Below are 12,265 nucleotides of genomic sequence, written 5' to 3' on the forward strand. Positions count from 1 at the left end.
GTGATAATGTCATATGTTTTCAGATCAGGTTAAGATTAACCTTTTTAGAGTAACTGTACTTCCTTTAATACTGATCCCTTTTGGGTCAAGTTTAAAAAAGTCAGTTTATGTAAGTACTGGTATAATTGTTTCGTTTAAATGTTTTGTACTGTTTGTAATTTTGTGTTAGTTGTTGTATGTCTCTTCTCTAATGGACCTTGAGTCTGGAAATAAAGTTGAATTGAAAAAACAAACAAACTGTTGGTTACTAAATGTATGTTTATTTATGTCTTTATGCTTTCATCTGTTTTTCTTACCATTATTTATATTTGAAATAATTTCATTACATTATTTATGTTCTGTTATCATTTACTATAAAAACAAATTCAGTAACAGAAATATTTTTGATCTTAGCAGATCAGCTCCTCCCACACTGGAATTCATCATCAGTGAAGCTCCTCCCACAGCAATCACATCATCAGTGAAGCTCCTCCCACATCAGTTGATCAATAAATGCTGGAATATTCCCATCAGTCTACAAGTGAAGACGAGCATCAAAGCATCAGGAAGAGCTGAAATCTGCAAAGACTGAGTGTATTAAAGAGGACAGTGAGAACGCGAGTGATCCAGAACCTGCAGAATGAAACACACTGAAGATCCTGAAGAACAAAGAGGTTGGTGTTTATTCTTCATTCATTCATGATGCTGGAGAACATTCATGATAGGAAGACTCAACACTTCAGCACATTTAGAGAAACAGTTACACTCTCAAATATGTACTGAATTTAACAAATGGTCAGTAGAGGGAGGTTTGAGACACTTTCATATTGATTGTCAACATCGGGTCAAATTAGCTCCCAAATTACATTTTTGCACCCCAATACATGAATCAGAACAAAACGAACTGTGATTGGTTGCGTAACATGTCAGTCAAACAGACTTAAGGGGTTAGTTCACCCCAAAATGTAATTAATTACTCATGCCGTTGGACACCCGTAAGACCTATGTTCATCTTAGGAACACAAATTAAGATATTAGTGTTGAAATCCGATGGCTCAGAAAGGCCTCCATTGACACCAATGTCATTTCCTCTCTCAAGACCCATAAAGGCACTAAAGACGTCGTTACAAAGCCCATCTCACTACAGCGGCTCTACAATCATGTTATGAAGCCACGCGAATAGTTTTAGAAAAGGCCCTTAGAAATGAGAGTTTTTAGTCAAATAAAATTTGGTGCCAAAATCATGGCAATGCTGCATAATTTGAAATGCTAATTATTACATTAGACAATATTGTCATTTATCAAATATATATTTTTCTTTGATTTCAGACCTGATGGAAGAGAGTGAGGAGAGTGAAGAACTGAGTGAAGTGGAGGAGGAACATCATGTCAAACCTGGAGAAAAACCTTTGAGTCGCTCAAAGACTAAAAAGACATTTATGAAGAAAACAAAAGCCAATAAATCTACAACCTACACTCAGTGTGGAAAGAGTTTCACTAACACATATAATCTTGAGCTTCACATGAGGATCCACACCGGAGAGAAGCCGTACGCATGCAATAAATGTGAAAAGAGATTTTCAAAGAAATGTAATCTTAAGCTTCACATGAGAGTTCACACAGGAGAGAAGCCGTTCTCATGTGATCAATGTGGGAAGAGTTTCAGTCAAAAAGCATCTCTTGATGTTCACATGATGATCCACACTGGGGTGAAACCATTCCCATGTGATCAATGTGGAAAAAGTTTCAATCAATTATCAAACCTTAAAAGTCACATGAAGATCCACACAGGAGAGAAGCTGTACTCATGTGATCAGTGCGGGAAAAGATTCACACAATCATCAAACCTGAAGAGACACCTGAGAGTTCATACAAAGGAGAAGCCACATACATGTTCTGTGTGTGGAAAGAGTTTTTCCGTGCTGCAAACTCTACAAGCACATGTGAAAATACACACTGGTGTGAGAGAGTACATGTGCTTTGAGTGTGAGAAGACTTTTACTTCAGGGAGTAAGTTAAAACGGCACCAGAGGATTCACACTGGAGAAAAACCTCACGAGTGTTCACACTGTGACAAGAGATTCAGTCAGTCATCATATCTGAAACAACATGAGAAGTTTCACACTGGAGAAAAACCTTACAAGTGTTCACACTGTGACAAGAGATTCAGTCTGTCAGGACATCTGAAAAGACACGAGAGGATTCACAGCAGAGAGAAGCCGCACACGTGTGATCAGTGTGGGAAGAGTTTCTCTATTAAAAGTCACCTGAAGAAACACATGAAGATCCATGCAGTGTAGAAACCACCCCAGACAGCATGGTGACATTGATACAATGTTGAGTTTTGATCCAGACAATCATTTTGGTGGAGATTGACATTTCAATGTTTAAAGTGTGTTGGATCAGCATTGAAACTGTGATGAAAGCCGGCAGCACACACGAGTGGAGACAGTGACACTGAACTAACAGTGATTTGTAGTTGATGAGCACAAGATCATGCAGGTGTGTTTCTCTGCAGAACACAAGTGGGTGTTTTTCCAATCAGTGGGGCGTTTTCAAACCATGATGGGCATTGTCATCTGCGGTACCTGATTTGCTCTAATCCACTGGGGGCTTGGTTTAGGGGTGGACCTTCATGAGTTTAACAAGTCTGTTGTAAAACTGTAACAAAGAAATCTATTGTAGTTTGATATTGGCCACTGATTGGTAAATGCCCATTTTAGTTTGGGTGTGTGTATTTCTCATGCTAACTTCCAGTTTGTTTTTATTATGCCCTTCACTCGCTACACTCTAAAAAATGCTGGGTTAAAAACAACCCAAGTTGGTTTGAAAATGGACTAACCCAGCAATTGGGTTGTTTTAAACCAGCAATTGGGTTATTAAAAAACCCAATTGCGGGCTTAAAACAACCCAATTGCTGGGTTAGTCCATTTTCAACCCAGCTTGGGTTGTTTTTAACCCAGCATATTTTAGAGTGTAACTTCCCTAAGTCTCGTTCACTCGGATGTGCGTCATTGCATACGTTGCATGAGTGCCCACTACTGACCGAACCATTGCAATGGACTGAACTGGAATGCCCTAAGCCCTTGATCACTTGGAATCCATTATGGAGTTGATTATTATTATTTTTTACTTTACAAAATATTTTAATGCAGCATTCTATAGGTATATAGTGTGCTTGGGTTGTTCACAAAGTTGAATCCACTTCAAAATGATGAAGTTTGCAAGTGGATGTCTAAAAGTGGTGTGGAAAGCAGCATCAACTGCCTAATTAATGCTTCTTGACCGACTTCTTTTGAGTGCTTGTTATTTGCATTTGATTTGTGTTGTTACTGACTGTAATTAGAAAAAGAAATCTACATTCTTAAAAATGCATCTCCCTTTAGTAATGTTTATTGGGGAATTCCTGAATAAAGTTCTAACATCATTTAACAGATTTCTTGAAGTGCAAGAGACATGAACATGAGCAGGAATATCACACTGCACACAGCCCATGTCTTCATCCACCAGTGCTGGAGCACATTGCTCCTTTAGTAGGAATAAAGGAAGATGAAGATGGACAATAAAAAAAAAAGATCTTATCTCCTGCTCCCTTAATTACTAATCACGAAATTATTCATATTTCTGAATCCCTATTAAATTTAATATAACTGATTTCAAATGTTAGCCTGTTTCCACTAAAACTAAATAAAATAAAAAATGTCTTGTGTTTATTTTGCGAAATGTCCAACATTTTGCTAATATGGTTGTTAAAAATAGTGAATCATATAAAATAAATGTAAAATAAAAGCTTAAATAATATTTAGTTTGACCCGAGGTTGAAAATCAATTTGAACGTTTCTCCTTTACTGAGCATTTGTTGAAAACAAATAAGAAATTATTATGTCTGAAAGTTTTACTGCAAATATAAATGTGCTGAAGTGCTTCAATATTTCTATCATGAATGTTCTCCGACATCATGAAAGAATGAAGAATAAATGCATTAAATATTTTCTGAGATTTTATTATAACAGGGTCAAAGTTCAAGGTACTTTTATTTAGATTTGTGATCACAATGCCTAAAAATATGTAACTTCAGATCTAACTGGAGGGGGCTGTGCAATCTTTAATAGACAACATCAAGAAAAAATATAGCTGCAACAAGCAATTATCGGGGCCAAGCGCAGACAAGAAAACAAGACATGCCAGCATGGCTGGAAGTCTCAATCCACCTGCAACAATGAGCCATTAAAGACCTATTAAGTTGATTTTAGACAAAATAGCAGTACATTTTCAAATACAGTCAATAATAATGATTTAATGGTCTATCACTTTCGACCAATAGGTGGCGCTGTTACGAAACTGATGTGGTGTAGTCAGATTGAGGAGGCAATGACACATGCAAAGTATGTCAAAACATTGCAGAGATACAGCCTCAATGAAATGAGATCCTGAAGAACAAAGAGGTTGGTGTTTATTCTTCATTCATTCATGATGCTGGAGAACATTCGTGATAGGAAGACTCAACACTTCAGCACATTTAGAGAAATAGTTACACTTTCAAATGTAATATGTTCTTGTTGTATGTTGGACATTTATCAATATAGTTTACAGCATTGTAATTTGTAATTATTAATTATGAATATTATTATTTAGTAATAAACTTTAAACAACTAAGTTAAACAAAATGTATAATTTAAATGAACTTTCCAGAATGGCTGACAGGGTTTTTAGCAAACATTACTAAAAAAAATATATATATATAAAAAGTATTGAGATGAACTTTTGTTTTTGACCAAATACTTATTTTTCACCATAATTTGCAAATGAATTCTTTAAAAATCAGACAGAATGAGAAAAAAAATTCCAGAAAGTCACATTGTCTCATTCTGTCATAGTTGAAGTGTACCTATGATGAAAATTACAGGCCTCACTCATCTTTTTAAGTAGAAAAACTTGCACAATTGGTGGCTGACTAAATACTTTTTTGCCCAACTGTATTGCAAAGAACTATTACTGTTATATAGTGTAAATAGAATATATCAACTTAACATGATATTTAACTTAGTAAATAGCATCTACAGGTATTTGCACTTAGTGTAAATAGCATCTATCACTAAGAAAATGTTCTTTTCACTAGTGTAAATATAATATAGTTGCTATTAATACTTGGTGTAAATAGCATCTATTATTGGTAAGAAAAACAGTTGAAAGTATAAACCCAGAAATAGCTGTATGTATTTGTGACCATCAAATCCCCTCAGTCTGTTGACCCCAATGAAATGAGCTTTAAGTGTGAATTTACAGGAGATGTGAAGACATCATCATAATAAATGAGGTGAAAACAGGAACTATTGAGATGAAATAGAGTCTTTTCAGTCTTTTTTTATATTTTGATATTATGATGTATATTTTCTTTGTTTATTTGTCCTTACTTAATCATCAATCTGTAATTTTCCAATTTCATATTTAGTGTTTGTATATTTTGTATATTTTTAGTTTCACAGTTGATTCATAAACTTCAGAAACGACTTGATGTCTCCTCCGAGGTTTTGTGAGTCACTGTTTAACTTACTGGATAGATAGATGCCAGACAAATCTAATAAGGCCACTTTATGGCGTATTATACATACGAACCCCCCACCCCACCACCCTAAACCTACCCAAGAGCGTGTCATATAGACGCCATAAAGTGCGTATCACGAAAGCACACGAAAAACAGCATATCGTATACATTCCACGACATTGCACACTCGTACTATTTATACGCATTTATGTGTGATCGGGTTGTGTGGATCTGACCTTTTTTTTTAATTATCTTTTCAACTATTTTAGCTATCCTTGTTTTTAACTTTTAATTCTTACATATTGTATTCTTTTTTCTCATGCATATGTCACCACTATTTAAATTTATTTCTATGTAAAGCACTTTGAATTGCCATAGCATTTACATTACATTTACATTTAATCATTTAGCAGACGCTTTTATCCAAAGCGACTTACAAAAAAAGGGTAGAGCAATAGAAGCAACGAAACAAACAAGGCCAACAACCTGTAAGAAATCTCAATTAATTAGCACAGTACACTTCATAAAGTACACTTGTTGTAGTCCAATCCGGCCATTGTTGTAGGCAATAAACTGCCGTAAATTTAAAAGACAATATCTCCGTTTGCATTGAACTTTCAGCGCTGTAACTTTGCAGATACTGTTTGTGCTCAATCATTAAGATTACGAGGTCAAAAAAACAAAAACTGTAAATTGTAAATAAGTTCATTAACATGCATATAGAAAGTAGTAGATAGGATGGAATTTTTCATTCTGATTTTAAGGTATCTTCTATACCAAAGACAATGTTAAGATGTTCAGTTCAAAAGTATCAAAAGCCAATACTTTGAATGTCCAATTTCGGCCTCCTCATAGCATTTATGCAAATTAAGGCGGTTTTGTTCATGGAGCGTCTTGTTCCTGCAGGTAGATATGAGTACACAATCGTCAGGCTTTGGTTCCTCATTGTCCTTTGTCACCTCGTACCTCACATGTGGCGTTGCTCAATCGCTTTCTTTGATGTAAAAGGTTTTACTAGCAACCCCATTAAGATCGCTCCAAACATGATTGTAGAAAAATGCTTTTTTTTTCTTTAGCGAGAATGCACACAAGGTGTCTCTGATGCAAGTTCTTTTTTTTTATTCCATAGCGTAGAGTTTGACCGTGTATGACAGTGGTGGGCAACTGGCGATAATATCTGGCCCGCGCCCGCAGCCAGATTGTTTTGATAGTGGCTGGTTCTGAAATATGTCATGATAGTGTAACGGAGGCGAGCTAATGAGCGCTGTACAGGTATACGCCCCTCATGTAAAGAGATGATCTATTAGTAGCTTAGCTAAAGCAATCAGCCTTTAGCATTGTTAGAGCGTCAGACTCCCATGCGGAAAGACCCGAGTTCAAGCATCGCTTCAAGCAGCCAGTGCTAAAAAAATGATTATTTCACATTCAGTTTGTCTTTAGTGATTTTACCTTCATAAAAGTTCGAAAACGTATTTGAAGCAATGTTTTATTTTGGGATGAATTGAGAGCTTTTAATTTGAGAAGTTCTGAAAGACATTCAAAAGAGTCTGTAGAATAGATCGCTAGACATGCCTCTAAAACAGCTGCCATGAACAGTGTGGTATTATAAAACGAACAGTGAACCATTGAAACATTTGCTTACATCGCGGAGCCTCAGCACCAATGCATGAACAATAACAACTCAAATTCAGCTTCCTTTTTTAAGTCAAAAATATCAAGAAGATAACCAGCAAAAAGAGGTGCCATGCTTTGTCTTGTGTGGTGCCGTCTGATATTAAATTCTTTACAAACAGCCACAACTTCGTTGCAGATTAGACACACCCAGTGGCGGAGCCAGAGGGCTAGTTGGGGTGGCAATTGCCCCCCCAGACGAAGTCCTTGCCACCCCTGTTGCCACCCCGCTGAAAACATTACACTGTGTGAATTTTACTAACATTTCCCAAATCTCCCAGCGGACGTGAATACATCCTGGCAGCGCGCATAAGCGTGCAGCTGCAGCGTGCTGTTGCTGCTACACTTTTCATTGGTTAAGCTGACACGCAGCTCCTTCGTGACATGCCCCAAACGACTCCAAAACAACGCGGGAAGCAGCACACATAGTTGCCAGGGTCGCGGTTTTCCCGCACAATTGGGCTATTTTAAAAAAGGAGTTGCGGGAAAAATTACGGGTTGTGGTTTTTTGGGCTACAATTAAAAAGTACAGCGGCCGCGAAACAATATAAAAGAGCCAAAGAAAAAATTAAATGGAACGGTTTATTAGTGGGTATTGATCCCCGGGAACGAATTCACTCGGCAACAACCGCTGCACGTGAGTAGACACGTCACTTGAGCATTTCACAAATCAAGCATCATCACGTCACATGAGTTATGCCTTTGGTGGTTGAAGCATCGGTTCGGTTGTCCGTGGATGAACAAGCAGCACTATAAAATGTCAGGTAAATGGAGAAAACCATCACCACAGATGCTTTGTCTCTTTACCGCTGAAATCTATTCAGCACCACATGAGAAGGGTGGGGAAGAGACTAGCATATGTCTAAATGAAGACAGCCCTGAGATTGTAAACTGTACACACACACACACACACACACACACACACACAATTTTGGAATCGACTATTTTGATTGTTTTTGAAATAAGTATCTTCAACAAAACTGCATTTATTTTATTAAAAATAAAAAAGTAATGTTGACTGTAATATTGTGAAATATTATTAAAAAAATTAATTAATTAAAATATAAAGAAACTGTTTTCTATTTGAATATAGTAAAGTGTAATTTATTCTGTGATTTAAAGCTGTGTTTTCAGCATCATTACTCCAGTCCAGAGAGAGAGAGAGAGAGAGAGAGAGAGAGAGAGAGAGAGAGAGAGAGAGAGAGAGAGAGTGAGAGTGTGTTGGGGGAAAATGTCCCCACATTTCACAAAAACAAACGTGTGTGTCTGTCATAATTCAAATTTTGATATTTTGAATCTCTTCTGTCTATCTGTCTATCTATCTATCTATCTATCTATCTATCTATCTATCTATCTATCTATCTATCTATCTATCTATCTATCTAAAACTTTAAACTTATCAAACTAAAACTTTAAACTTATCAAACTATATACAGCTTTAAACTTATCAAACTATTTACAACTTTAAACTTATCAAACTATTTACAGCTTTAAACTTATTAAACTATTTCAAAATTTAAACTATTTCAAACCTTTTCAAACTTTCTGATCAACTCTCTTCCAAGCCAACTTAAAGTTTGTCTTCAAACTTTTTAATCTAGTTCATATTGGCACGTGTAATGCAGCACTAATCTTAGGATAAGAGACCGTTGTCATGAAAAACAGAGCGTTGCCATGGACGTAGGATTCTAACCTTAGAGACCGAACAGATTATTTTCTTTAGCGGAAGCAATAGTTTTTAAATCAATAAACTCCCTTTTAAATCAATATGTTGTGTCAAATTATTTATTTATTTGGTAGGTAGTAGCCATGTAATAAGCGGAATAATGTATAGCGAGGCGGTTGTTATAGCGAATACAACCCCTTTCAAGATTTAAGATTTAAGGCTGTCGGTGTTGTATTCGCTATAACAACTGCCTCGCTGTACATTATCCCTTACTTAACATAACATACATGTCTAGATGTCTTTAAGCAATTTCCTTGTGTTGTCAAATAGGCTAGACCTCAATATACTCAGATTTTGTCGTAATGTATTACTTTAATATTTGTATTATTATTAGTAACGGTGTACACATGGTAAATAATAATAATAAGCAAATTGTTCCAAATTATGGTTTCTTCATGAGGTGTGTAACCAAGCTTTTCTTTGAATAGAGACAGCAGAATGAAGAGAAAAAGCGCTATCACCAACTTCTTTCTAAAGAAGCAAAAGTCAGGTCACAGGTGCAGATCAGGGCCAAACAGATCCCAGTCCCAGTGTCAGCTGTTGTAGTGAACCATATGTAGGTGGTGGACAGGGAAGTCAAGAAGAGAAAGATAATGACACACAAGAACCCAGTGTATCACCAGCAGGTCAGAGCAATGAGCAGAGGCAGTAAATTGTGTCTTAAATTCAGATTTAAGTTTCAAGTGCATTATATAAGTTAGTCATCTCCCATTCCCTTTAAAAGCCAGTTGCGCTTGCACCCTGGCGGATTCGCTACATTTTGTGGGAAATAATTTATTTTTAGTGTAATTGAACACTTTGTATATTGACCCCCCAAAATAACACCTTGCCACCCCTTTGCCACCCCTGTTTTTAAAGTCTAGCTCCGCCACTGGACACACCAGCTTTGCATTCATAAAACCAGGTAGGATGAACGCACAACTGCCCTATTTTCGCTGTCAACTTTCCTCTTTAGACTCTTTGACAGTGCTAGCTGAAGAGATGTAATGATCGCGTACCTCCAGCACGCAAACAATTAATGCAGTTTAGTATGTGAGGATGCCAAGGAATAATTTTCAGTGTAACAGTAGGCTACGTCAAATGATTATTACAAGTTATGCTCCATTGTGTAACAAGCCAATTCAAATACACATTTATTATTCACAATATGGAAAGAGGAACTAAAACACAATTTGTTAAGAGCATGACTCAAACATGCCATTAATTGGCTTTTTCAAGTTCTCTTTTATTTATTTATTTATTTATTTATTTTTATCCATCCATACACATATGTGTATTTTAGCATGGAGGTCTGTGTTGCAAGTTTGTGAATGAAGATACCAGGTTACGTGTCACTACCGCTTTATTCATCTATCCAATTTTTAACAGAGTAACAGCTCACTACCAGTTACAAAAGACACTGTAACAGTATGTCAGTCCTCAATTTATTTATTATATTATCGACTATAATTATTGATTATATTCTGGCCCGCCATCTAGTGGCGAATGTTTTGTTTTTGGCCCGTTGCCAAATATACTTGTCGACCCCTGGTATATGATGTCTTGTCAAAAACACATCAGGCAATATAAACAAGCAGAAATTCCTGTTTCCCAAAGTCTCCATCTTCACCATCACCAATTAGAAACAATGCAAGATACACAGTGCTTGACACATGGAGTTCCCCTATTATGTGGTGTGCCCCAAGGATCCATTTTAGGCCCGCTTCTCTTTTCAATTTATATGCTGGCATTGGATATAGGATCTCCTACCAATGCTATGCTGATGTTACACAGTTTTATCTACCGGCAAAAACAGAAAGTTCTTATTCCTTAGATGTCATATGTGACTGTTTTGAGGAGATCAAATGTTGGATGGCTGATAAGTTTTTGCAATTAAATGAAAGCGAAATTTTGATTCTAGGCCCATCCAGTTCTTCATCTCCTTTGAATTTAGGCTCTATCTCCACCAGTGTCAGAGGTTACATTTGATTCGACACTAAATTTTGAAAAACAAATCAGTTAATTGGTAAAGGCCAGTTTCTTTCATTTGAGATTGATTGTGAAATTAAAAACTACAATCTCACGCATACAAACTGTCCAAAATGCTGCAGCGAGACCTTTTACCAGCACAAAAAAATAGAGATCAAATCTCTCCCATTTTAGTGTCTTTACATTGGCTCCCTATTAAGTTCAGAATCGATTTTAAAGTTGCAGTTTTTGTGGACAAGGCTCTATCTAGTGTTGCACCAAAATACATAAGTGACCTTCTCATTCCTTATTCTCCCCAAAGAACTCTTGGGTCTTGTAATCAGCTTGTTTTAACGGTCCCTTGTTTTCGCTGTAAAACTAAGTGTGGTCGGGCCTTCTCTGCGGCAGCACCTAAACTCTGGAGCAGTTTCTGAGGTCTGCTCCTTCATTAGCCAGCTTTACATCAGCTCTTAACCCTTAAAGACAGAGACAGCCGCCCGCGGCTAAAAATAACTATCGTTCTAAAATGTTTAATAACTTTTAAACTGCTAATCCAATCTGTATGCTGTAAACTGAACCGTAACGAGGAGAATCTCCGGTCTTATGTACGAAATGTTACATTTCTCATGATTGATCCTTCAGAGGCTCCGTAGTCAGCGTGGATGTGTCATCAAAATATGCAGCATTGATTTGTCAAGGAAACACATTTGGGTTGGTCCCCTGAGCCAAACAGAAATTATTTTTTATCATTAGTCCCACCCCCACATGCCCAGATTTGTTGAAACTGTCATCAACTCAACCATTAAACACAGTGTTTGGTTTTTGAACCTCCAATCACATGTTTCTCTGAAAAATGAATGTGGAAGTGGGTGTAAATTTGCGTTGCATGTAAACAACAGAAATAAACGTGTGCAGAGCACTCTCTCACACAGCACACAAAAGTCAGTACATTTCTCTCTATTTGTATGTAGTTTGTGTTTTACACCATTTTCACTCAGTATATTTTCCTCAGTTTGTGTTTGTGAGAAGATTATTTGTGGAAAGGTTGAAATGTCCGTTTATGAAAATAGCCGCCCACGTGTAAACGTAGCCTCAGTAAATTTGATTGCACGGTTTGTTGGTCACAACTTGTTGCATTGTTTGCATTTGTTTTTCATGTTCAAATTACGATATATATTTCTCTGAAAAAAAAGTTTGTTTCAGTGTTATTATATAACAGTCTTTCTATTTACTTTAGGCTACTCTTTGAACTTTTTAGGACACATTGTCAGAAAATAAAATACACCCGTTTATCCTCAAAAACCTAGAAACGCCTAGAATAATATTAAAATAAATGGCTATAACTTTGTAGTCAATTTCATCTGGAAGTCTAAACAAAATCTAACTTTCTAAAGGGA

At 36.6% G+C, this 12,265-nt stretch overlaps 1 protein-coding gene across 1 annotated transcript in view; it reads left to right on the plus strand.

The window, feature by feature from the left end:
* Positions 1 to 633: 633 nt before the first annotated feature.
* The window catches only part of LOC137090092 (zinc finger protein 271-like), a 105,347-nt gene continuing 93,715 nt past the window's right edge, over positions 634 to 12,265 (plus strand). Inside the window, exons 1-2 of the mRNA XM_067453819.1 lie at positions 634 to 653; positions 1,309 to 2,275. Coding sequence (XP_067309920.1) covers positions 1,314 to 2,275 — 962 coding nt within the window. The 5' untranslated portion in view covers positions 634 to 653; positions 1,309 to 1,313. The remainder of the gene's footprint in view (positions 654 to 1,308; positions 2,276 to 12,265) is intronic.

The sequence above is a fragment of the Pseudorasbora parva genome, chromosome 2, assembly GCF_024679245.1.
Source record: "Pseudorasbora parva isolate DD20220531a chromosome 2, ASM2467924v1, whole genome shotgun sequence".
In the NCBI taxonomy this organism is placed as follows: domain Eukaryota; kingdom Metazoa; phylum Chordata; class Actinopteri; order Cypriniformes; family Gobionidae; genus Pseudorasbora; species Pseudorasbora parva.